This window comes from Nerophis ophidion, linkage group LG15, assembly GCF_033978795.1.
Source record: "Nerophis ophidion isolate RoL-2023_Sa linkage group LG15, RoL_Noph_v1.0, whole genome shotgun sequence".
Taxonomy (NCBI): domain Eukaryota; kingdom Metazoa; phylum Chordata; class Actinopteri; order Syngnathiformes; family Syngnathidae; genus Nerophis; species Nerophis ophidion.
The window spans coordinates 9,040,986-9,066,564 of NC_084625.1; the positions used below are offsets into that span (position 1 = coordinate 9,040,986).

Consider the following 25,579-nt stretch of genomic DNA (forward strand, 5'->3'; position numbering starts at 1 on the left):
ATTTCACAGACGCATCACAACAATCGCTTTTCCCTTCAACAACACGACTACTATACAGGAAATACTTCATGAGAGACAAAAAGACTACTTTGGAACAAATTACAAGCGGAGAACCTTTTCATTTTAAACCTGAATAAATTAAGGAAGATCTACATGTTTTAGAAGCTGTGTGCTAAACAGATCCAGCTTTGGTCATCACTTCTAGATACTAAACAAGAAATACAAACTACGAACATAATAAAACCATCACTTACTGTACAATGTCTGCTCTCACTGGGGTGCTGACTGATGGAATGTTTGTATCTTCCCGTTTAGATGAAGAATTAATCATAATCCTGCAGCTGAAAAAAAAGTAAACGTGTGTCTTTTGGATGTCAAAGTTGACTAACTTCCCGGTTTATGGCCACAACCTTCGACTATCCAGGTGAGAGTCATAGGGAGATAGATAGGTAGATAGTACTTTATTGATTCCTTCAGGAGAGTTCCTTCAGGAAAATTTAAATTCCAGCAGCAGTGTACAGAATTGAGATCGAATTTAAAAAGTAAATAATGGGGGTATAAATGGAAACAAAATAGTACAATAAAAATAAAAATAAAAGGAACAATGAGAGTAAAAAATATAACAGTAAAATAAAAATATAACAAGAGAAACTAGGCAGTAGTGACCATGTTTTGAAAAAGTATGGGACTGTTATTGTTTTGCATCCCCTGTCATCCTAGTATCCCTCCTTACACCCAGAAAGTACAGTCTAATGGCGTGTGCTGCAAAGGAGTTTTTTTAGTCTATTAGTCATGATTTATAATCTAGAATTGAGGTTTACCGACTAATATATCAATATCGCAACATAAGCTGGTCAGAGGGCCAGTAAAAGTAGTCCCTTTAACATTAGCACTTATAAAAATAATATTGCTAATACTTGGTAACCATTCAGGTCAGGAGATGTAAACTGAACATTGTTGGTGGTTTTTGGATATAGTTTTTAAAGGGCTTTGGATGATATGACATCATGAATCTCATAACCTCTATACCATGAATTGATTAACGTGGACCCCGACTTAAACAAGTTGAAAAACTTATTGGGGTGTTACCATTAAGTGGTCAATTGTGCGGAATATGTACTGTACTGTGCAATCTACTAATAAAAGTATCAATCAATCAATCAAAGGGGTCACAAACGCGGTGCCCGTGGGCACCAGGTCGCCCGTAAGGACCAGATGAGTCGCCCGCTGGCCTGTTCTAAAAATAGCTCAAATAGCAGCACTTACCATTGAGCTGCCTCTATTTTTTAAATTGTATTTATTTACTAGCAAGCTGGTCTCGTTTTGCTCGACATTTTTAATTCTAAGAGAGACAAAACTCAAATAGAATTTGAAAATCCAAGAAAATATTTTAAAGACTTGGTCTTCACTTGTTTAAATAAATTCATTTATTTTTTTACTTTGCTTCTTATAAATTTCAGAAAGACAATTTTAGACAAAAAATACAACTTTAACAATGATTGTAGGATTTTTAAACACATCAATGTTCAAGTATTTTTTTTTGTTTTTTTGTAAGGAATAATAAATACATTTTAATTTAATTCTTCATTTTAGCTTCTGTTTTTTTGACGAAGAATATTTGTGAAATATTTCTTCAAACTTATTATGATTAAAATTCCAAAAAAATATTCTGGCAAATCTAGAAAGTATTTAGAATTAAATTTAAATCCTATTTCAAAGTCTTTTGAATTTCTTTTAAAATTTTGTTCTGGAAAATCTAGAAGAAATAATGATTTGTCTTTGTTAGAAATATAGCTTGGTCCAATTTGTTATATATTCTAACAAAGTGCAGATTGGATTTTAACCTATTTAAAACATGTCATCAAAATTCTCTAATGATGTTCCAAAAATTATTTTTGTTTATTTTTTCAAAAAGATTCGAATTAGCTAGTTTTTCTCTTCTTTTTTTCGGTTGAATTCTGAATTTTAAAGAGTTGAAATTGAAGATAAACTATGTTTCAAAATTTATTTTTAATTTTTTTCCTGTTTTTTCCTCTTTTAAACCGTTCAATTAAGTGTTTTTTTTCATTTGTTCTCTACAAAAAAACTTCCGTATAAGGAAAAAAAATGTACGACGGAATGACAGACAGAAATACCCATTTTTTAATATATATATTGATTTACTTTTTAAAGGTAAATTGAGCAAATTGGCTATTTCTGGCAATTTATTTAAGTGTGTATCAAACTGGTAGCCCTTCGCATTAATCAGTACCCAAGAAGTAGCTCTTGCTTTCAAAAAGGTTGGTGACCCCTGCTCTATTGTTAGATGACTTTTGCTAGCATTTATTTATGACTTAGAACCTATGTGTTCTTGTCTTAAGTCGGGGTTGTGAATGATAGACAGCATTCCAAAAAAAAAAGTGCACTTGCCCTTTAATAAACTGACAGAAGGCAATTTGGCAACATTGGACAAGGGAGCCAATGCAACTTTTTGGCATCACACGAAACAACATGCTTATTGAGGTCAGTCATGTTTTTGTTTACTTTCCCCATTTATGAGGTGAACTTAAGAAATGAGTCCAAGTCGGACATTTCCTAACCCCCTAATGCTCTGGAATGCACATCAGTCGCTGGTATTGACTGACCAAACACGAAAGGTCACTTTGGTCACGATGGACCTCTTTTGCAGGACTTTGTGTGACGCAGCCCTGCTTGAAGAAATGTTTAACCATTACAATGAATCCTGCTGCATGCTCCTTCTCACAGACCAGAACAGAACCGCGTGGCTCACAACCACAGATGACTTTTATTTCAGCTGGTCCATCACGGCTTACTGAGTGGACAGTTGGCATCAACTCCGACGCGGTGGGGTTTTACGGCGCCAAGCGTAGCTCAGGGGGCGCAGACAAAATGCTCGTGCAAACCTCGGTACCGCAGCGTGAAGTTCCGCCCGTCGTTGTTGTCCCAGAACTCTCCCTCGTCGCTCCGCAGGTACACGGCGAAGTGGACCGCCGAGCCGGGCTCCATGAAGGGCGGCGTGTACATGGTGAAGCCGTAGCGTGCGCCCGTGCCGCCAGGAAGCTCCGCTTCCTCCAGCAGAGCCTGCGCGTCCACGTGCGAGAGCCAGTCGTTGAAGGTGTAGCGGACCCCGACCTCTGTGCGGGCGCCGCCGCTCAGCACGCGTACGTGGCCGCGCACGTCGAACTGCGTGACAGAGAGCTGCTCCAAGCACACGCGCAGACGCCGGACGCGGCCGTCCGGGTCGTGAGGCTGCGGCAGGTCAAAGTGGTGGTCCAGCACGCCCAGCAGGTCTCCTTGGGGAGGGAAGCTGGCGTGACGAGAGAAGACCTTGCTGGGCACGTGCGGCTCCTCCAGCGAGCTGAAGTGTTTGACGCTGGCCAGACTCAAGCCCATCGTGTCTGCGAACTTCACCCGCTTGGGCCCGTTGCTCCGGGCCACGGCGGCCAGCAGCGCCGCCGGGCACGCCGGCAGAGACTGGGCCCTCCTGCGGTCCGACATGCGCTTCTCCAGCTGGCAGGTGTCATCTTCGTCGGCCAGCGCGTCGTCCTCGTCCAGATAGTCCGCCCACGGCGCCTGCGGTGCCGAGCGGGACATGACGGCAGCCAGGCCAGCCCTGAGTGTGCTGCACGCCGGTCAGAGTCCGTGTGAGGCCCCCGCCCGGGATGGTTGTATAGAGGAGGGGACACCCCCCCCCCCCCCCCCCCCCCCCCCCCCCCCCCACACCCACCCACTGCGACGTCACTACACCCCCCACTCTAGAATGCTGCACCTGTTGTCACGGAGGACAACTTCCAACCCCCGACGCTTGGACACGACATAATACAAATACGCACGTACAACACAAACAGGAATTAACAAACTGCTGTATTGTATTTAATCTATCACAGAAATGGCTGCCCTAAGAGGGTCGCTTGTCACCTTGAGTAATCATTTACAAACCCTGTTTCCATATAAGTTAGATGTCAATATAAACGGAATACAATGATTTGAAAATCCTTTTCAACCCATATTCAATTGAATGCACTACAAAGACAAGATATTTGATGTTCAAACTCATAAACTGTATTTGTTTTTGCAAATAATGATTAACTTAGAAATTCATGGCTGCAACACGTGCCAAAGTAGTTGGGAAAGGGCATGTTCACCACTGTGTTACATCACATTTTCTTTTAACAACACTCAATAAACGTTTGGGAACTGAGGAAACTGATTGTTGAAGCTTTGAAAGTGGAATTCTTTCCCATTCTTGCTTGATGTACAGCTTAAGTTGTTCAACAATCCGGGGTCTTGTTCCCGTATTTTACGCATCATAATGCGCCACACATTTTCGATGGGAGACGTGTCTAGACTGCAGGCGGGCCAGGAAAGTACCCGCACTCTTTTACTACGAAGCCACGCTGTTGTAACACGTGACTTGACATTGTTTTGCTGAAATAAGCAGGGGCGTCCATGAAAACGTTGCTTGGATGACAACATATGTTATATATATATATATATATATATATATAATATATGCAAGTGCATGCAGTATATTTATTTGTTCTGTCAAAGGAACAAACACATTTAGTAAGAAAAGATAAAGTACTTTATTGACACATTATTTCCAAGCTTTCACGGGCCATATAAAACAATGTGGCGTGCCAGATTACGCCCCCTGGGCCGCGGGTTTGATTCCCGTCATCTATAATATCCTATTTCAAAGCAGTTTGTATAAAAGTCAAGTGTTCATCATGCCGACGTGTGAACATTCACGAACAACAACAAAGTTGGGGGTGGGGGGGAAAAGAGACATGACGCAATCTTAGTGACTTTCTGACCTGTAAACACATGTCGGCCATTACAAACATTGAAAACAAACTGTCTACAGCCACCATTGAAAATAATCCCTCTTTTTTTTAATATGAAATCAACAATTCAATAGCTTTCGCCTAAAAAACGACTTAGTCTCCAAGGTGTGTAATATTCATGGATAGTCACATAAATAAGGCAAAATGTCATAACTGGACGGTGGCATGTCGTCACGGGCATCGCCTTACCGACGTCAGAAAAGCGTGGCGTGTTATACAACACGGCCTCCAAGTGCGTCACCGCAAAGTCAACACTGACATCTTTGATGTCACTTTCTCTTACGCAAACAAATTCGCTAATCTTTTCATTTTGGATCAGAAAATTCTCCTGCCGTCCGCTCACTGACAAAAGTGACAATCCTGAACTACAGGTGCTGTTCATTTTATTAGAATATCATGAAAAAGTTGATTTATTTCAGTAATTATATTCAGAACGTGCAACTTACATATTATATCAATTCATTACACACATAGTGATATATTTGAAATGTTTATTTCTTTAAATGTTGATGATTAGTACTGACAATTACTGAAAATCCCAAATTCAGTATCTCAGAAAATTAGAAATATTAGTTACGAGTAGTACCAAAAAATATTTTTTAGAAATGTGGGCCAACTGAAAAGTATGAACATGGAAACTTTCAGCATGTACGGCAATCAATACTTAGTTGCAGCTCCTTTTGCCTGAATTGCTGCAGCAATACGGCGTGGCATAAAGTCGACCAGTCTGTTGCACTCCTCAGGTGTTATGAGAGCCCAGGTTGCTTTAATAGTGGCCTTCAGCTCTTCAGCATTGTTGGGTCTGGCATTTCGCATCTTCCGCTTCACAATACCTCATAGCTTTTCTATGGGGTTAAGGTCAGGTGAGTTTGCAGGCCAATCAAGAACAGGGATACCATGGTCCTTGAACCAGGTACTGGTAGATTTGGCACTGTGTGCAGGTGCCAAGTCATGTTGGAAAATTAAATCTTCACCTCCATAAAATTGGTCCGCGGCAGGCAGCATAAAGTGTTCTAAAACTTCCTGGTAGACTGCTGCATTGACCCTAGACCTCAGGAAACACCAGCAGATGACATGGCACCCCAGACCATTACCGATTGTGGAAATTTGACACTGGACTTCAGGCAACGTGGATTCTGTGCCTCTCCTGTCTTCCTCCAGACTCTGGGACCTTGATTTCCAAAGGAGATACAAAATTTACTTTCATCTGAAAACATAACTTTGGACCTCTCAGCAGCAGTCCAGTCCTTTTTGTCTTGAGCCCAGGCGAGACGCTTCTGACGTTGTCTCTTATTCAAGAGTGGTTTTACACAAGGAATGCGACAGCTGAAGCCCATATCTTGCATACGTCGGTGCATGGTGGTTCTTGAAGCACTGACTCCATCTGCAGTCCACTCTTTGTGGATCTCCCCTACATTTTTGAATCGGTTTTGTTTGACAATCCTCTCCAGGGCGCGGTTAATCCCTCTTGCTTGTACACTTTTTTCTACCACATCTTTGTCTTCCTTTCACCTCTCTATTAATGTGCTTAGACACAGAGCTCTGGGAACATCCAACCTCTTTGGCAATGACCTTTTGTGTCTTGCCCTCCTTCTTTAAAGTATCAATGGTCATCTTTTGGACAGTTGTCAAGTCAGCAGTCTTACCCCTGATTGTGTGTCTTACGGAATCAAAACGAGAGACCATTTAAAGGCCTTTCCAGGTGTTTAGAGTTAGTTAGCTAATTAGAGTGTGGCACCAGGTGTCTTCAATATCTGACCTTTTCACCATATTCTAATTTTCTGAGATGTTGAATTTAGAGTTTTCATTGGTTGTCAGCTATAATCATCTCCTTTTTGGCAAAAAACACTTGAAATGTATCAGTCTGTTTGGAATGAATGTATACATTCTACAAGTTTGACTTTCTAAATGGAATTAATGAAATAAATCAACTTTTTCATGATATTCTAATAATATGACCAGCACCTGTATATTAGTGACAACACCTTTGGGGAAATTTGCCAGCATGTTTATGATGAATATAATGTGAGCCGCCACTTATTGGCAACTGACTATTTAGTACCAATTAGTTTTACAAGAATATTCTATTTCAGTGGTACCCCAACTTAAGAGTGTTTTGAGATAAGAGCTGTCTCACAACTAATTGTTACGCTTGCAAGCAACATTTTAGTTACAAGATTCCCCACCGCCAAGCGGTTGCTATTCATTGAATTATAGAAAGAAATCATCAAAACAGGACAGCACGTGGAGCCAGCCAACTTGGTTTTGATTGATTTATTGAGACTTTTATTAGTAGATTGCACAGTACAGTACATATCCCATACAATTGACCACTAAATGGTAACACCCCAAAAAGTTTTTTTTAACTTGTATCAATGCTAGTCCGCACCATGCTGAAGCAGATAACGCCAGCCGAGAATGTTAGAATAATATCTAAATAACTGATGTTTATTGATTAAAATGTGGGGAAAGCTGCTGATGGTGTGTTTGACAGAGAATCAGCTGGAAAAAGATACCGTAGAACAGTGGTTCTCAATCTTTTTTCAGTGATGTACCCCCTGTGAACATTTTTTTAATTCAAGTACCCCCTAATCAGAGCAAAGCATTTTTGGTTGAAAAAAAGAGATAAAGAAGTAAAATACAGCACTATGTCATCAGTTTCTGATTTATTAAATTGTTTAACAGCGCAAAAATATTGTTAATTTGTCGTAGTCTTTCTTGAACTATTTGGGAAAAAAGATATAAAAATAACTAAAAACTTGTTGAAAAATAAACAAGTGATTCAATTATGAATAAAGATTTATACTCATAGAAGTAATCATCAACTTGGGGATTGTAATAGAGATCCATCTGGATTCATCAACTTCATTCTAAACATTTCTCCACAAAAAAAGAAATCTTTAACATCAATATTTATGGAACATGTCCTCAAAAAATCAAGCTGTCAACACTGAATATTGCATTGTTGCATTTCTTTTCACAGTTTATGAACTTATGTTCATATTTTGTTGAAGTATTATTCAATAAATATATTTATAAAGGATTTTTGAATTGTTGCTATTTTTTTAGAATATTTTTGAAAAATCTCACGTACCCCTTGGCGTACCTTCAAGTACCCCCAGGGGTACGTGTACCCCCTTTTGAGAACCACTGCCATAGAAGTCCACTCTCCAAGGTAAATATTGTACATTATTTTTACATTACTACTAACACTTATGTACAAGTTTACACTATATTCTTTTGCAGGGGTGTCCAAAGTGCGGCCTGTAGCTAATTTTTTGGCAACCCACGGCCCAAACCTTAGCATTCTAATATTGCCATGCTAGCTTTTTTGTTAATTTTGCTAAAAAAAAAAAAGAAAATGCTAACGTTCGTATACTAGCATTTTTTTTTAGCAACTTGTGGTTATCCTTTGGTACTTGAAGCATGCCAACGTTAGCAGGCTAGCGTTTTTTAAAAATGTCTTCAAGTGCACAGAATAATATTTTTCGGTACTTGCCGCAAGTTACAGTTAGCATTTCTGTATGCTAACATTAGTATGCTCGATATTTTTAGCTAATTTATTTGGTATTTCACTAATGCTAACAGCATTCGCTTTTTTTTTTAAGCTTTTCCTGCTCATATTTCTTGTTACTTGACACTATGTGGTTCCCCAGCATTCATGCCAAATTAAATAAATAAATGATAAATGGGTTGTACTTGTATAGCGCTTTTCTACCTTCAAGGTACTCAAAGCGCTTTGACACTACTTCCACATTTACCCATTCACACACACATTCACACACTGATGGAGGGAGCTGCCATGCAAGGCGCCAACCAGCACCCATCAAGAGCAAGGGTGAAGTGTCTTGCTCATGACACAACGGACGTGACGAGGTTGGTACTAGGTGGGATTTGAACCAGGGACCCTCGGGTTGCGCACGGCCACTCTCCCACTGCGTCACGCCGTCCTACTGAAATACATTTTCCAGGTCTTTGAAAAATATCCATATATTGCATTGGTTTTGAAGGTGAAAACTCCCAAAATGGCCCCAGTGTTTTGATTTGTCAGTCCGTCTCTCTCTTTGGAAAGAGTTTGGGCACCCCTGTTGGGCGGTTTAGCTCGGTTGGTAGAGTGGCCGTGCCAGCAACTTGAGGGTTGCAGGTTCAATTCCCGCTTCCGCCATCCTAGTCACTGCCGTTGTGTCCTTGGGCAAGACGCTTTACCCACCTGCTCCCAGTGCCACCCACACTGGTTTGAATGTAATTTAGATATTGGGTTTCACTATGTAAAGCGCTTTGAGTCACTAGAGAAAAAGCGCTATATAAATATAATTCACTTCACTTGTTCTATTGTATTGTTTCTATACAATATTTCTTATCTAAAGGTTCATGTTTTTCTTTAAAATGCGTGTTAAAGTTGTGGTGTTTTGGGGAACCAAGCACGGATTAAATTGATTTTCATGCATTTCAATCAGACGTTGATTTGAGATACAAGTGTTTTGGAGTTAAGAGCTCCGTCACAGAACTAATTAAGCTGGTAAATTCAAGTACTAATGTTATTGTAATATAATAATTGACAAAAGACATAACTGTGCCTTAATGATTTTATTTGGTCCCATTCAAGTCAAGCGGACACTTATAAGCATTGTTCAGTTTGTTCATGCCCTGTTGTTTTGCTTGTTTGGTCACATGACCTGGAGCTCCTCCCCCTTGCATGATTTCAAATGGATTAGATAACAAAAATAGATATTTCAAAAATGTCATGGCTAAAATCGTGAGGACAATTTTCACAAGTGCAATTTCAGTTGGCCCCCGGCTCGCCTGCAGGGCGGAGCTTCGGCTGTTAGTGAGGGCGGCGGTGATGTCACTGCGGCAGGCGATGATATCATGCCTCGCTCTCGGCTGTGTAGAGGCGGTACACCAGTGTGACGATGACGGCGACCACGGCCGGAATGAACCAGTTAGGCCACCAGCTGCAAGGCCAACGTAAGTGCACATGAGTGTCAGCGCGCGTGTGTGTGTGTGTGTGTGTGTGTGTGTGTGTGTGTGTGCGTGTGTTCTTGTATTTCTACCCTTCTTGACACATCAACAAGGAAAAGTACCTTCCAAATGAGAACCGGTAAAGTTAAAAAGTTAAAGTACCAATGATTGTCTCACACACACGAGGTGTGGCGAAATTATTCTCTGGATTCGACCCATCACCCTTGATCACCCCCTGGGAGGTGAGGGGAGCAGTGGGCAGCAGTGGTGGCCACGCCCGGGAATCATTTTTGGTGATTTAACCCCCAATTCCAACCCTTGATGCTGAGTGCCAAGCAGGGAGGTAATGGGTCTCATTTTTATAGTCTTTGGTATGACTCGCCCGGGGTTTGAACTCACAACCTACCGATCTCAGGGCGGACACTCGAAATACTAGGCCGCTGAGTAGGTTGAACCAGTTAGGACCGAAATCATGGTCCCAGTACGGAAAACCATTACCAATACGAGAGTCCGTGAACATTGCTCCAAAGTCAGGATTTTTTTGTTGATTTATTGTGCATACAAAAGTAAACATTGACCGGTGCAAAGGCAGCAATATATGATAAAACAAGACGGCAGCCAAAGAAGGACTTCCCGATTCATCCCCGAAAAAACCTGCCGGGTGAACAGCTGACTTTTGTCATAATTTTGCCAAAATATTAAAGTGTTTTCATAAAATTGTGACTTTAGTCGAGTAAAATTATGACTCATTTCATGAAATTGCAACTGTTATTGAGTAAAATTCCAACTTTTGTCATAAGATTGCACAATTGTTCAGTTTTTCTTGTAAAATTTGGCTTTGCGTTGAGTAAAATTACGACTTTTATCATAATACTAGAGGTAGGCATTTTTCTGAGGTTTCAAGAAGGTAACACATACAAGAATGAGTTGTTTTGTGTGTTCTTGTATTTCTACCCTTCTTGATACACCAACAAGGAAAAGTACCTTCCATATGAGGAGGTGTGAACAAGTTAGGACCGAAATCATGGTCCCGATATGGAAAAACCATTGCATCTAATATGGAGCCAAATACTAGAGTCCGTGAACATTGCTCCAAAGTCAGGATTTTTTTGTTGATTTAATGTGCATAGGAAAAGTAAACATTGGCAGGTGCAAAGGCAGCAATATATGATAAAACAAGACGGCAGCCAGAGAAGGACTTCCCTCTTCATCCCTAAAAAAACCTGCCAGGTGAACAGCTGACTTTTGTCATAATTTTACCAAAAATATTAAAGTGTTCTTATAAAGTTGTGACTTTAGTCGAGTAAAATTACGACTCTTTTCATGAAATTGCCATCATTTTAAGCTTTTCTTGTAAAATTGCTACTGTTATTTAGTAAAATTCCAACTTTTATCATAAGATAGCACAATTGTTTAGTTTTTCTTGTAAAATTTGGAATTGCGTTGAGTAAAATTACGACTTATTAAAATACTAGAGGTAGCACATTTTTCGGAGGTCTCAAGAAGGTAACACATACAAGAATGTGTGTGTTTTTGTATTTCTACCCTTCTTGAGACATCATCAAGGAAAAGTACCTTCCATATGAGGAGTTGTGAACTAGTTTGGACCGAAATCATGGTCCCAATATGGAAAACCAATGCATCTAATATAGAGCCAAATACTAGAGTCCATGAACATTGCTCCAAAGTCAGGATTTTTTTTGTTGATTTAATGCGCATACAAAAGTAAACATTACGACTCATTTCATGAAATTGCAACTGTTATTGAGTAAAATTACAACTTTTATCATAATATTGCACAATTGTTCAGTTTTTCTTGTAAAATTTGGACTTACGTCGAGTAAAATTACGACTTATCAAAATACCAGAGGAAGGCATTCGTCGGATGTTTCAAGAAGGTAACAAATACAACTGTGTGTGTGTGTGTGTGTGTGTGTGTGTGTGTGTGTGTGTGTGTGTGTGTGTGTGTGTGAGTGTGTGTGTGCGCGTGAGTACACACCTTTCTTCGTCTTTCAAGGTGGTCAGCAGACTTTCCTGGAAAACAAACAAGCCTCAGACTCTTTATGAAGCCTCCGCTGAAAGCAAAAAGGCTAACTTACCGACGGCTGGGCCAGCTTGTCTCTGTCGTCCTGCAAAAACAAAACGCTGAGTCATGTTTGTCCACTCAACACAGAAGCAAATCTTTGCCTCGTTGTTTTTTTTTTTTACGTCTCGGGGCTACAAGCTATATAAAAGGAGACTGGTCAGACCGGGTGCAGCTCGCCAATGACCATCTGGCTGGCCATCTCTCGGGCGTCGCTCGAGTGTCCCACGTCCTCGAAGCTCTCGGTGGCGTTTCCGCCCGCCTGCTCCCTCAGGACCTCCTCCCCGCCAGGGTGCTGGAAACACAGGGTTGGACATTGAACGCATCATAAAATGTATTTTTTGATAAGAGGGCAAGCAAACATGCCAGTTGATTATCATGACCTCAGGTGGCCTTCACGCCGCATCCACCATCACATGTCCTTCAACGTAACCATGACAACAGTTTGTTGAAGGACTTCTAAAACATTGTCTTATGACAATTTTACACACAAACATTACTTTTGTTTGAGTCGCATTATGTACAACTGTGTCCTTAAACCAGTTAAGTCAGGGGTGTCCAAACTTTATCCAGTGAGGGCCGTAGACTGAAAAATCAAAGCAAGCGAAGGCCATATTGACATTTTTTTATTTTAAAACCTAATACAATATATGTATAACCAATATACATTTAGGCCTCCACTCAAGCTTGATCCCGGGGACCCCAAAGGGTTTTGGTCCAAAAAATTTTGTCATTATTCAGTATTATTTTGTTTTATTAATATTCAAGTTTTAAATCTCCAGATCAAAATTTGGTCCATCTGTCAATATAATGATTTTAAAGATTTAAGTTGTATGCTCTTTTTGTCAAAGAAAACCCTGTTTTTTAATGGAAAAAAACACAAAATATGCAATATTATCACCCAATATTTTTTAAAGTGGAATATTTGAGAGTATATAATAATTGGAGCCTTAAAAAAGTCAATAACTAATAACAGCATTGACGTTAATTCATTATTATTTTTTGAGCAATGACACTTAAAAATAAGTCCCACTAAAATTATTGGGGATCCAAAAGGGTCCCAATCATTAAGTGTTAAAAAATTAATTATACATTTTTACTTTTAACACAATTATCTCGAGATCAACTTCAGATTTATCCGTCAATTATAAGTTTGTTTTTTGTTTGTTCATTTTAGGCCCCTCTTTAAAAAAAACATCTCAGTTTTTTATACGGCAAACACAAAATATGCAACATTTTCCCTAAAAAATATCTCAAAGTGGAACATTTAACGTGACGTAATCGGAGCCTTGAATAGGTCAATAATTCACAATGACATTGATTTTGATTCATTATTATTTTTTAAAGAAAGAAACAGCCTGCATTGCAGCTTTGTGTTATTCGAGTAAACATTGCAACATTTTCTTGTTACATTTCTCTTTTATATCACTTTTTACGTTTTAAAAATGTTTCAATCGTATCTTTAAAGGCCTACTGAAAGCCACTACTACCGACCACGCAGTCTGATAGTTTATATATCAATGATGAAATATTAACATTGCTACACATGCCAAAACGGCCTTTTTAGTTTACTAAATTGCAGTTTTAAATTTCCTGCGAGGTATCTTGTTGAAAACGTTGCGGAATGATGACGCTTATGTTGACGCGTGCTTGTGACGTTATTGGTTGGAGCGGACATTTTATCCCAGCACCACTCACAGCTAAAAGTCGTCTGCTTTAATCGCATAATTACACAGTATTTTGGACATCTGTGTTGCTGAATCTTTTGCAATGTGTTCAATTAATAATGGAGACATCAAAGAAGAATGCTGTTGGTGGAAAGCGGTGGATTGCAGCTGCCTTTAGCAACCAAAACACAGCCGGTGTTTCTTTGTTTGTTGTGAAGCTTTAATATGGAACAGAGTGGTCAAGCGAAGATGTTTCTCTACCGGTAGGTTTCGGTCAGAAAATGGTGATAACAAGTCGGCTCTTATCGGAGACATGAGCGGAGCTTGCGTCCTCCTGCAGCTGTCAAAGAGGCAGCTGCGACTTTCTTGGCTCCTCCGTGGCTTCCATTAGAGACACTGGCGGTCACCACACCCCTCCGACTTTCAGGTATGACTTTATAATCTCACGGCATAGCTCGGTTGGTAGAGTGGCCGTGCCAGCAACTTGAGGGTTGCAGGTTCGAGTCCCGCTTCCGCCATTCTAGTCACTGCCGTTCTGTCGTTGGGCAAGGCACTTTACCCACCTGCTCCCAGTGCCACCCACACTGGTTTAAATGTAACTTAGATATTGGGTTTCACTATGTAAAGCGCTTTGAGTCACTAGAGAAAAGCGCTATATAAATATAATTCACTTCACTAAAACACTAGTAACACAATAAGCAGATAAGGGATTTTCCAGAATTATCCTAGTAAATGTGTCTAATAACATGTGAATCGCTCCCACTGCCGTCGCCTTTTTTTTTATTTTTTTTTTATTTTTTCTAGTGCTTCACTCTAACTTTTGTCATCCACGAATCTTTCATCCTCGCTCAAATTAATGGGGAAATCGTCGCTTTCTCGGTCCGAATCGCTCTTGCTGCTGGTGGCCATGATTGTAAACAATGTTCAGATGTGAGGAGCTCCACAACCCGTGACGTCACGCGCACATCGTCTGCTACTTCCGGTACAGGCAAGGCTTTTTTATTAGCGACCAAAAGTTGCAAACTTTATCCTCGATGTTCTCTACTAAATCCTTTCAGCAAAAATATGGCAATATCGCGAAATGATCAAGTATGACACATAGAATGGACCTGCTATCCCCGTTTAAATAAGAAAATCTCATTTCAGTAGGCCTTTAAAATGTGCCGTGGGGCCGTTAAAAAATGACCTGCGGGCCGCAAATGGCCCCCGGGCCGCACTTTGGACACCCCTGAGTTAAGTGGAGTATCTTCACCTGAGTGGGTCCTTCAAGAAATAGATTGTGTCTCCCCCGTCTACTTCCGGTGCAAAGTGGGTCACGTGACGTGAGGAGGGGTCTGCGTGTGTGTGTGTGTGTGTGTGTGTGTGTGTGCGTGCTCACCTCCTCCAGGAACTTGGTGACATCGTAGACTTTGTAGTGGATGATGATCCAAGTGGACTTGAACGTGTTCTGCTCCTCGATCTCTGCCAGTCGGAAATATTTCACCCCGTCGGGACTCTTCTCTTCCATGTCCGCCATCTGTCTCGCTCAGACCTAACGGGCACGTCGCGGTAAAGGAAAACCAAACTTTACCTTAAACACGACTTTAAACTCCTCGCAGTTGTCGACATTTACCCTACTTGCAGTTAATAAACCAAGCATAGTTTCAGAGTCGATGTTTGTCTGACTTGAACTCCGGTTTGTAGTTTCAAATTAAACTCAACGAGCGCTGAATGTTGAATGTGTCCTTTATTTTGGAAAGCCATTTCCGGTTAGGTGGTGTTGTAATTCCTTGTGTTTTACAGTCTTTCCCAAAGTTTATCGCAATGTTTTTTTTTAAATGCCCCTAAGCGTTTCTATTGGTTGCCGTCTTTCAGTCGACTGTCTGATTGGATATTCTTCAACACCCATTTTTGTTAGTGGGCGTGGCAAGTACAGGGTTGCGTGCGGCCATCAGGAAGTCACTCTTGCCACAGATGTTTCATAAACCGGTCAAATAATCTGAAATAACTTGTTCCAAACTTTGTGTTGTCATTTCCAACTACTGCCAACATTCCCCTAACGCGTCAAAGTAGTCAACTCGACCAGTGCTTTTACCCCAAATGAGCTGTTTGTCTTTTGAAGAGGCAACCTCCGTCTTGTCTCTTGTCTCCCATTCAGAAGCAGCCAGGTATGTTTAACACACAAGGTAGACTATGTGCTCTCTTTCTTCAATGTAAACAACAAATATCAACAGTTTGCTCAACAAAACACCAAACACAATGGAAACAAGTGCTTAAAGGCCTACTGAAATGAGATTGTCTTATTTAAACGGGGATAGCAGGTCCATTCTATGTGTCATACTTGATCATTTCGCGATATTGCCATATTTTTGCTGAAAGGATTTAATAGAGAACATCCACGATAAAGTTCTCAACTTTTGGTCGCTAATAAAAAAGCCTTGCCTGTACCGGAAGTAGCAGACGATGTGCGCGTGACATCACAGGTTGTGGAGCTCCTCACATCTGAACATTGTTTACAATCATGGCCACCAGCAGCAAGAGCGATTCGGACCGAGAAAGCGACGATTTCCCCATTAATTTGAGCGAGGGTGAAAGATTCGTGGATGAGGATAGTGAAGGACTAGAAAAGAAAAAAAAAACACTATACTGTGGGAGCGATTCAGATGTTATTAGACAAATTTACTAGGATAATTCTGAAAAATCCCTTATCTGCTTATTGTGTTACTAGTGTTTTAGTGAGATTATATAGATAGATAGATAGATAGTACTTTATTTATTCCGTCAGGAGAGTTCCTTCAGGAAAATTACAATTTTCAGCACAATCCCATTCAAGATCAGACAAACATTACAGGGAGACAGAACAGGATCGCTGACGGGTCTGCCGGCTTCCAGCGCCCCTTACAAAAAAGATGACATACAGGTAAACAAGGGGGTGGGGGGGAGAAAAAAATAGAAGATTAAAATAAAATTAAAAAGTCGGTCTTAGCCTAGGCCCTGGAGTGGGGGTGCAGACTGAGGCCAAGGGAAAAAAAAATGGTCGTACCTGTACAACCTGAAGGTCGGCCCCGCACCTTTCTTCAGCACCAGTCGACGGGTGGTGGCGATGCCCATTTCTGCCCTTCGCAAGGGACCCTCTTCAAAACACGATCTTTCGAAATGATCGCTGCATAATACACTGTACTTTGTGTGTGTGGTCCAATCCAACCGTGTTCTCTTGACCGCTCTGTTCCATAGTAAAGCTTCACCGTCACCTTTCAGGAATGTAAACAATGAAACACCGGCTGGTTTTGTGTTGCTAAAGACAGCCGCAATACACCGCTTCCCACCTACAGCTTTCTTCTTTGACGTCTCCATTATTCATTGAACAAATTGCTAAAGATTGAGCAACACAGATGTCAATAATACTGTGGAATTATGCGATGAAAACAGACGACTTGTAGCTGGGAACGGTGCTGGAACTACATGTTCTCTACAATGCGTGACGTCACGCACACGTGTCATCATACCGCGACGTTTTAGCATGATACTTCCGCGCAAAATTTAAAATTGCAATTTAGTAAACTAAACCTGCCGTATTGGCATGTGTTGCAATGTTAATATTTCATCATTGATATCAATCAATCAATCAATGTTTACTTATATAGCCCTAAATCACTAGTGTCTCAAAGGGCTGCACATATAAACTATCTTACTGCGTGGTCGGTAGTAGTGGCTTTCAGTAGGCCATTAAGTGAACATGAGGAGACATGTCAATATATCAATAAAAATATTCAAAACTATGAAATCTACCCCAAACGACAACTTATGGTTGCCAGAGGGATTCAAAGTAATATTTGGATTGATTTGAATTGATATTACTTTGAATCCCCCTTTGCCAAGCAATAATATATTTTTCAGAATAATTGTATCCAAGCTATCACAAAACTTTTGTGTTTCAATGAGATCCCGGCGAGCAGACAAAAGCTGTCTTTGAGCTTACCAATCAAAAGGCTTGTAAAACTCCACTTTGTAAGGTGGTAAGCGACATGAAGATGTCGGTTTCTTTGAATCCACAGGAAGATTTTATCTTGACCAGAAATCTACAAAGCAGAGAGGAAGCAGGACCTGACCCCCCTCCAGGTATCTTTTCTATGAACTGTTTTGTAACAAAAGGCGACGGCTGTTTACAACCCTCCTCCCTTTAGAAACAGCTGTTGCCATGAAATCAGGGAAAGTCCAAATAAAAGAGGAGGCGTACAATCTTTAGTCAGAGCGTGGTGGAAGATTGTACAAAGAGTACAGCCCAGAAGTTATTCCTCAATGTGCTAAATTTAATTATGTCTTTGTTTAATTCCTTGCTTCTTGTCTGTTTAACATATGTCATCAGTGTTTGAACCTGACAACATTGATTAAATGAATACATCCAAACACTTTATTAGTATATATTATGTGCTTGAAAGAATAGCTAATATTGTACGTAGCTTTTAAACACGGTTTAAGCACATCAACAACAGTCTCATTAATATCATCAAAATGACAAGCTTGGTCATTTTTAAAGGCTTGAAACAAATCCTTCCAATAACCACGACTTTAAGTGTTTTCATACACGTAATCAGTTGTGGACAATCAAAGCCCCAGCAGTGCAGATTTTACAAGCTCGTGCTCACACAGCGGGAGTCAGTTTTTGGCAGGGGACCCTCTGAGAAAATGGAATGCCCCCTTAAATGTATAGTGTCACTTAAATGTTTTGTTTTAACGACAATGCAAGTGTTCGTCATAGTGCAGATGTGTAAGGGGAAGAGGCACAACTCTAATTAAGCATTCATTACGTCGTGACAAGCTTTACTTTCACGAGGTCGCACACAAACATAAACCGACTCATACACGCACAAGCGTACACAAACACATTGACAAACACACACACAGGATCAAGGTCAATAAAGGTGGATTGTTTCCATGCAGGATTATACCAAGCATTGTTGCTTCCTTACTGTTTACTACTGCGGTAACTATCCGCCATGTTTGATCGAGGAAATATGCTACCAGCTGATCATCAGGATCAAACTCAAATTAATCGCTCAACTCTGATAGATAGATATATATATATATATATATATATATATATAGTGGGGAAAAAGTATTTAGTCAGCGACCGATTGTGCAAGTTCTCCCACTTAAAATGATGACAGAGGTCTGTAATTTTCATCATAGGTACACTTCAACTGTGAGAGACAGAATGTGGAAAAAAAAAATCCAGGAATTCACATTGTTGGAATTTTAAAGAATTTATTTGTAAATGATGGTAGAAAATAAGTATTTGGTCTACCATTAAAAGCTCTCACTGATGGAAGGAGGTTTTGGCTCAAAATCTCACGATACATGGCCCCATTCATTCTTTCCTTAACACAGATCAATCGTCCTGTCCCCTTAGCAGAAAAACAGCCCCAAAGCATGATGTTTCCACCCCCATGCTTCACAGTAGGTGTGGTGTTCTTGGGATACAACTCAGTATTCTTCTTCCTCCAAACACGACGAGTTGAGTTTATACCAAAAAATTCTATTTTGGTTTCATCTGACCACATGACATTCTCCCAATCCTCTGCTGTATCATCCATGTATCCATTTTGGTATAAACTCAACTCGTCGTGTTTGGAGGAAGAAGAATACTGAATTGCATCCTAAGAACACCATACCTACTGTGTAAACATCATGCTTTGGGGCTGTTTTTCTGCTAAGGGGACAGGACGATTGATCCGTGTTAAGAAAAGAATGAATGGGGCCATGTATCGTGAGATTTTGTGTCAAAACCTCCTTCCATCAGTGAGAGCTTTGAATGGTTGACCAAATACTTATTTTCCACCATAATTTACGAATAAATTCTTTAAAATTCCTACAATGTGAATTCCTGGATTTTTTTTTCACATTCTGTCTCTCACAGTTGAAGTGTACCTATGATGAAAATTACAGACCTCTCTCATCATTTTAAGTGGGAGAACTTGCACAATCTGTGGCTGACTAAATACTTTTTTGCCCCACTGTATATACATATACATATATATATATATATATATATATATATATATATATATATATATATATATATATACAGTATAGTCCAAAAGATTGGCCACACCTTCTCATTCAATGTGTTTTCTTTATTTTCATGACTATTTACATAGTAGATTGTCACTGAAGGCATCAAAACCATGAATGAACACATGTGGAGTTATGTACAACAAAAAAGGTGAAATAACTAAAAAAACATGTTTAATATTTTAGTTTCTTCAAAATAGCCACCCTTTGCTCTGATTACTGCTTTGCACACTCTTGGCATTCTCTCCAGGAGCTTCAAGGGGTAGTTACCTGAAATGGTTTTCACTTCACAGGTGTGCCTTATCAGGGTTGATGAGTGGAATTTATTGCTTTATCAACGGGGTTGGGCCCATCAGTTGTGTAGTGAACTTTTGGCCTGTACTGTATATATGTGTATGCATATTTATATATGTGTATATATATACCGTATTTCCTTGAATTGCTGCCGGGGCGCTAATTTATTTAAAACCTCTTCTCACTCCTGCGCTTACCAAAGGCATGCGGTAAAAGTAATCATGCGCTAATTATTTTAAAACCTCTTCTCACTCTAGCACTTACCAAGGGCATGCAGTAAAAATTTGAGTGTGATGTAAGCTTGGGCTTTAAATCCTACTGAATAGCTCTTAATCTTCTTCCCCTTATGCGATTTCAAATTACCGGTATTGAAATCAGCCTCCTCCATTTTGAAAATGATGACAGGGGAAGTGTCACTTGTGACGTCACGAGTTTGACCAGGCGGTAATACTAAGCATGCGCTAATTATTTTGTGAAGTGAATTTGACCCGGCAGTAATTCAAGGCAGGCGCATATTATATGACCTGCGGCAATTCGTGGAAATACGGTATATATATATATATATATATATATATATATATATATATATATACACATATAAATGAATAATTAAACGCGAGCTCAGTTTATAGGTGGCCGTAGAGATGCCTGCGCCACACAGTATATATATCCCTTCAATGTACACTATATTGCCAAAAGTATTTGTCCACCTGCCTTTACTCACATATGAACTCAAAGAGCCATCCTATGGAATTGTCCGAAATGTTTTTGTATCCTGGAGCATTTAAAGTTCCCTTCACTGGAACTAAGGGGCCAAACCCAATTCCTGAAAAAACAACCCCACACCATAATTCCTCCTCCACCAAATATCACACTCGGCACAATGCAGTCCAAAATGTAGCGTTTTTTTTGCAACCTCCAAACCCAGACTCGGCCATCAGATTGCCAGATGTAAAAGCGTGATTCATCAGTCCAGAGAAGTGCTTTACACCACTGCATCCCACGCTTTGCATTGGACTTGGTGATGTATGGCTTAGATGCAGCTGCTCGGACACGGAATCCAATTCCATGAAGCTCTCTGCGTACTGTACGTGGGCTAATTGGAAGGTCACATGAAGTTTGGAGCTGTGTAGCAACTGACTGTGCAGAAAGTCTTTGCACTATGTGCTTCAGCATCTTCTGACCCCTCTGTCAGTTTACATGGCCTGTCACTTGGTGGCCGAGTTGCTGTTGTTCCCAAACTCTTCACTTTTCTTATAATAAAGTTGACTTTGGAATATTTAGGAGCAAGGAAATTTCACGACTGGATTTGTTGCACAGTAGGCATCCTATGACAGTTCCACGCTGGAAAACACTGAGAGCGGCCCATTCTTTTACAAATGTTTGTAGAAACGGTCTACATGCCTAAGTGCTTGATTCGGACACTTTCATACTTTTAGCAATATAGTGTATGTTGATTTGTGCTTCAGTGACGCCATTGGATGAATCGTCCGCCATCTTTTTTTCTTTCCCCCTTGTGGGCTATTTTTTTTTATATTTTCTTCGCAATCGATTGACGACTCGTCGGCTCTGGCGTGCACAGCGGCAGACTGTGACGTGGTGCACATGTTTAACATCAAGAGATGACACGAACTTGAAGCCAAATCAGACTATGACTGATGAACATCAGCTGGGAGAGATGGGAAGGGAGAACCCACCAGGGAGAACATTGAATCTTTTTGCCTCGCTCAATGCCGTCCCGCCACGTTTACTGCTTCATTCCGTGCTTTTATTTCCACAGGTGTCAAACTCAAGGCCCGGATGCCAGATCTGGCCCGCCAGATTTTATTAGGCCTGCCAAAGCCAGGAAATAATATGCGTCATAAGGTACTTTATCTTTTCTTACTAAATGTTTTGGCATAAAAAATGCATGTACTACATGCAATTGCATATATTGGTATTTAATGTAACAAATGTTATATTATCATTTTAAAATGTTATTCTTAAAACCAAAATAAATACTTAAGTATCTGCTTGATTTATGTATGAATATGTAATATTAATAATGTTTATTTTAATAACGTAATGTTAGTTACATTTGTATGGATTTAGGTTGGAAAGTAGTTATAATCTATAGTAATAATAATGAACTATTAGTTTTGTGTTTCCTAATAAAGTAACAAATCATGCATTGCAACTTTTTTTGTTCAAATAAATATAAATGTTAGATTGATGTACAAACCCCGTTTCCATATGAGTTGGAAAATTCTGTTAGATATAAATATAAACGGAATAAAATGATTTGCAAATCATTTTCAACCCATGACAACATATTTGATGTTCAAAATGATAAACATTTTTTTTTTTTTTGCAAATAATCATTAACTTTAGAATTTGATGCCAGCAACACGTGACAAAGAAGTTGGGAAAGGTGGCAATAAATACTGATAAAGTTGAGGAATGCTCATCAAACACTTATTTGGAACATCCCACAGCTGTGTAGGCTAATTGGGAACAGGTGGGTGCCATGATTGGATATAAAAACAGCTTCCCAAAAAATGCTCAGTCTGTCACAAGAAAGGATGGGGCGAGGTACACCCCTTTGTCCACAACTGCGTGAGCAAATAGTCAAACAGTTTAAGAACAACGTTTCTCAAACTGCAATTGCAAGAAATTTAGGGATTTCAACATCTACGGTCCATAATATCATCAAAAGGCTCAGAGCATCTGGAGAAATCACTCCACGTAAGCGGCATGGCCGGAAACCAACATTTAATGACCGTGACCTTGGATCCCTCAGACGGCACTGTATCAAAAACCGACATCAATCTCTAAAAGATGTCATCACATGAGTTCAGGAACACAATACAGTTTGTCGCTACATCTGTAAGTGCAAGTTAAAGCTCTACTATGCAAAGCGAAAGACATTTATCAACAACATCCAGAAACGCCCCTGGCTTCCCTGAGCCCGAGATCATCTAAGATGGACTGATGCAAAGTGGAAAAGTGTTCTGTGGTCTGACGAGTCCACATTTCAAATTGTTTTTGGAAATATTCCACATTATGTCATCCGGATCAAAGGGGAAGTGAACCATCCAGACTGTAATCAACGCAAAGTTCAAAAGCCAGCATCTGTGATGGTATGGGGGTGCATTAGTGCCCAAGGCATGGGTAACTTACACATCTGAAAAAGGCACCATTAATGCTGAAAGGTGCATACAGGTTTTGGAACAACATATGCTGCCATCTAAGTGCCGTGTTTTTCATGGACGCCCCTGCTTATTTCAGCAAGACAATGCCAAGCCACATTCAGCACGTGTTACAACAGCGTGGCTTCGTAAAAAAAGAGTGCGGGTACTTTCCTGGCCCGCCTGCAGTCCAGACCTGTCTCCCATGGAAAATGTGTGGCGCATTATGAAGCGTAAATACAACAGCGGAGACCCCGGACTGTTGAATGACTGAAGCTCTACATAAAACAAGAACGGGAAAGAATTCCACTTTCAAAGCTACGACAATTAGTTTCCTCAGTTTCCAAACGTTTATTGAGTGTTGTCAAAAGAAAAAGTGATGTAACACAGTGGTGAACATGCCCTTTCCCAACTACTTGGGCACGTGTTGCAGCCATGAAATTCTACGTTAATTATTATTTGCAAAAAAAAAATAAAGTTTATGAGTTTGAACTTCAAATATCTTGTTTTTGTAGTGCATTGAACTGAATATGGGTTGAAAAAGATTTGCAAATCATTGTATTCCGTTTATATTTCCATGTAACAATTTCCCAACTCATATGGAAACGGGGTTTGTAGGATTTCAAAGCATGTTATGGTAAAAAATGACAATAGGTTTAACAGTAAAAAATAACTGGCTGCTCAGTCGCCAGAATTTTACTGTAAAAACCAGTGGCGTCGTGTTTCTGTATACAGTAATACACCGCAAAAAACATAGATTTTACAGTAAAAAAATGTCCGCTCAGCCGCCAGAATTTTACCGTCAAAAACGAATGGTACCACTTTTCCATTTGCAGAAATATGCTGTAAAAAACCACAATCAATTCTACAATAAAATTCTGGCGACTGAGCTGCCAGTCTATAAATTATTTTTTCACTGAGTACATTGAACATTTTTTTATTAAATTAATGGGCTATTTTATAATTATATCTTGAGGTGAATCCTTGTATATTAGTTCCATTTATCCCTCACTGTTACAAGCGGCCCTCTGAGGACTGCCATAACTGCTATGTGGCCCTCGGTGAAAACCAGTTTGAGATAGTGAAAAACATTTAAAAAAAAAAACTTTTGAGAGTAGAGGACAAAAACACACACATCTCATGAATCAAATGTGATTTATTGATCTTTACTCAAGCAGTTGCGTGTAAAATAGCTTTAACTAGTTTATTTCCTCTCACTTTGGTTGTTTTCCCGAGATGCAAGTGAACTTGGACCGGAGATGGCATGGATGTAAAGACATCTTTTATTTTAACACTATAACTGCACAAAAAAAGTCAAAGAAAAGGCGCGCACAATGGCGGTACAAAAACCTGGCAGTGAAAACAAAACTCGCACTAAGGCAAAACAATGAACATAAAACAAAAACTTGCACTGGCATAAATAACGAGAAAACTTACTTGGAACGGAACGAGAACGGGACATTGATCATTGGCATGGCTTACGAGGTGCGTAGCAGGTGATGGAAGGTAATGTTGCCAGAATGAACAACAGAAACAGACAGGCTTAAATAATACTGTGATGATTAGTGAAAACAGGTGTGAGACATGAGGACAGGTGAAAACTAATGGGTAGTCATGGTGACAAAACAAACCAGGAAGTGCAAAAACAGGAACTGAGTGGCCAAAAAACAGAACATGACTAAAACAAAACATGATCACATAGACATGACAGAGTCCCTCCCTTAAGGACAGATACCAGATGTCCAGAAAAAATAAAAACAAAACATGATCACATAGACATGACAACATTGACAAATACTGTTCCTGACGTTTGACTAAATAAAGCAGGGGTCTCAGACACGCGGGCCAATCGTGGCCCACGAGACGTTATTTTGCCCCCACTTTAATATGAAAGTTTAATGTCAGTTCGACCCGCAAGTTTTATATGAATGGCGCTTGACAGCGTTGTGTTATTTGGGTCCAAAATGGCTCTTTCAACATTCTGGGTTGCCTACCCCTGCATTAGTGGAAAAGCGGCAAATGAGTGAAAGCGACGAGGGGTTTTGTTACGCGCCTGGCTGCAGTCACACGGCGACACCTGTCCGTCAGTAATAACAGTCCTTGATAACCTGGACCAATTCAAACCGTTTTTTGTTTTTTTTATTGTTTAGTTGGCATTGCCTCACACGATGAATATTACTTATATTTCTTTATGACGCCGGATAACACACCTGGAGCCGTCACTTTTTTGCGCTCGCTATCCCGGTACTTTCCCGGCTATTATCCACAGACCGCCGCGTTTCTGTAGGGAGGAAAAGTGGAACGACACACATTGCGGAAATAACATTATTCTCCGTGCGTGGGCTAAATACAAATATATTCCACAACCCCAAACATGTCTTTTTCAAAGCCTGCAGTGAAGGGAAAGGTTAGTGATGTGCAAAGACAATTCCAGGAAAAGCGAGAGATGCAGTATTTCTTTGTAGAGCACAAGGGCACCCCGACGTGTCTTATTTGATACAATTTGTC

The 25,579-nt window shown here is 40.1% G+C and overlaps 3 protein-coding genes across 3 annotated transcripts in view; 1 reads left to right on the forward strand and 2 right to left on the reverse strand.

Annotated features, from left to right (window-relative positions):
- Positions 1–2,395: 2,395 nt before the first annotated feature.
- ppp1r3g (protein phosphatase 1 regulatory subunit 3G) lies at positions 2,396–3,649 on the reverse strand. The gene has a single exon (XM_061921460.1). The coding sequence runs from the start codon at positions 3,592–3,594 to the stop codon at positions 2,872–2,874; it is 723 nt and encodes a 240-aa protein (XP_061777444.1). The 5' UTR covers positions 3,595–3,649; the 3' UTR covers positions 2,396–2,871.
- Positions 3,650–9,419: 5,770 nt separating this feature from the next.
- Positions 9,420–15,220, reverse strand: LOC133569230 (cytochrome b5). Its single transcript, XM_061921461.1, has 5 exons — positions 14,938–15,220; positions 12,059–12,187; positions 11,909–11,938; positions 11,809–11,843; positions 9,420–9,802 (listed from the first exon to the last, which is right to left on the reverse strand). The coding sequence occupies exons 1-5, from the start codon at positions 15,073–15,075 to the stop codon at positions 9,715–9,717; spliced, it is 420 nt and encodes a 139-aa protein (XP_061777445.1). The 5' UTR covers positions 15,076–15,220; the 3' UTR covers positions 9,420–9,714.
- A 254-nt stretch (positions 15,221–15,474) lies between these two features.
- dipk1c (divergent protein kinase domain 1C) overlaps positions 15,475–25,579 on the forward strand; it is a 28,294-nt gene continuing 18,189 nt past the window's right edge. The window contains exons 1-3 of the mRNA XM_061921465.1: positions 15,475–15,706; positions 17,594–17,657; positions 21,685–21,770. Of these exons, the coding sequence (XP_061777449.1) occupies positions 21,705–21,770 (66 nt within the window). The 5' untranslated portion in view covers positions 15,475–15,706; positions 17,594–17,657; positions 21,685–21,704. The remainder of the gene's footprint in view (positions 15,707–17,593; positions 17,658–21,684; positions 21,771–25,579) is intronic.

Coding starts and splice junctions, on each gene's coding strand:
- LOC133569230 (XM_061921461.1), bottom strand. CDS start 15,075: ATGGCGGACATGGAAGAGAAGAGTCCCGACGGGGTGAAATATTTCCGA. Junction 12,188..14,937: donor TCACCAAGTTCCTGGAGGAG/GTGAGCACGCAC, acceptor CTGTGTTTCCAG/CACCCTGGCGGGGAGGAGGT. Junction 11,844..11,908: donor ACAAGCTGGCCCAGCCGTCG/GTAAGTTAGCCT, acceptor TTTGTTTTCCAG/GAAAGTCTGCTGACCACCTT.
- ppp1r3g (XM_061921460.1), bottom strand. CDS start 3,594: ATGTCCCGCTCGGCACCGCAGGCGCCGTGGGCGGACTATCTGGACGAG.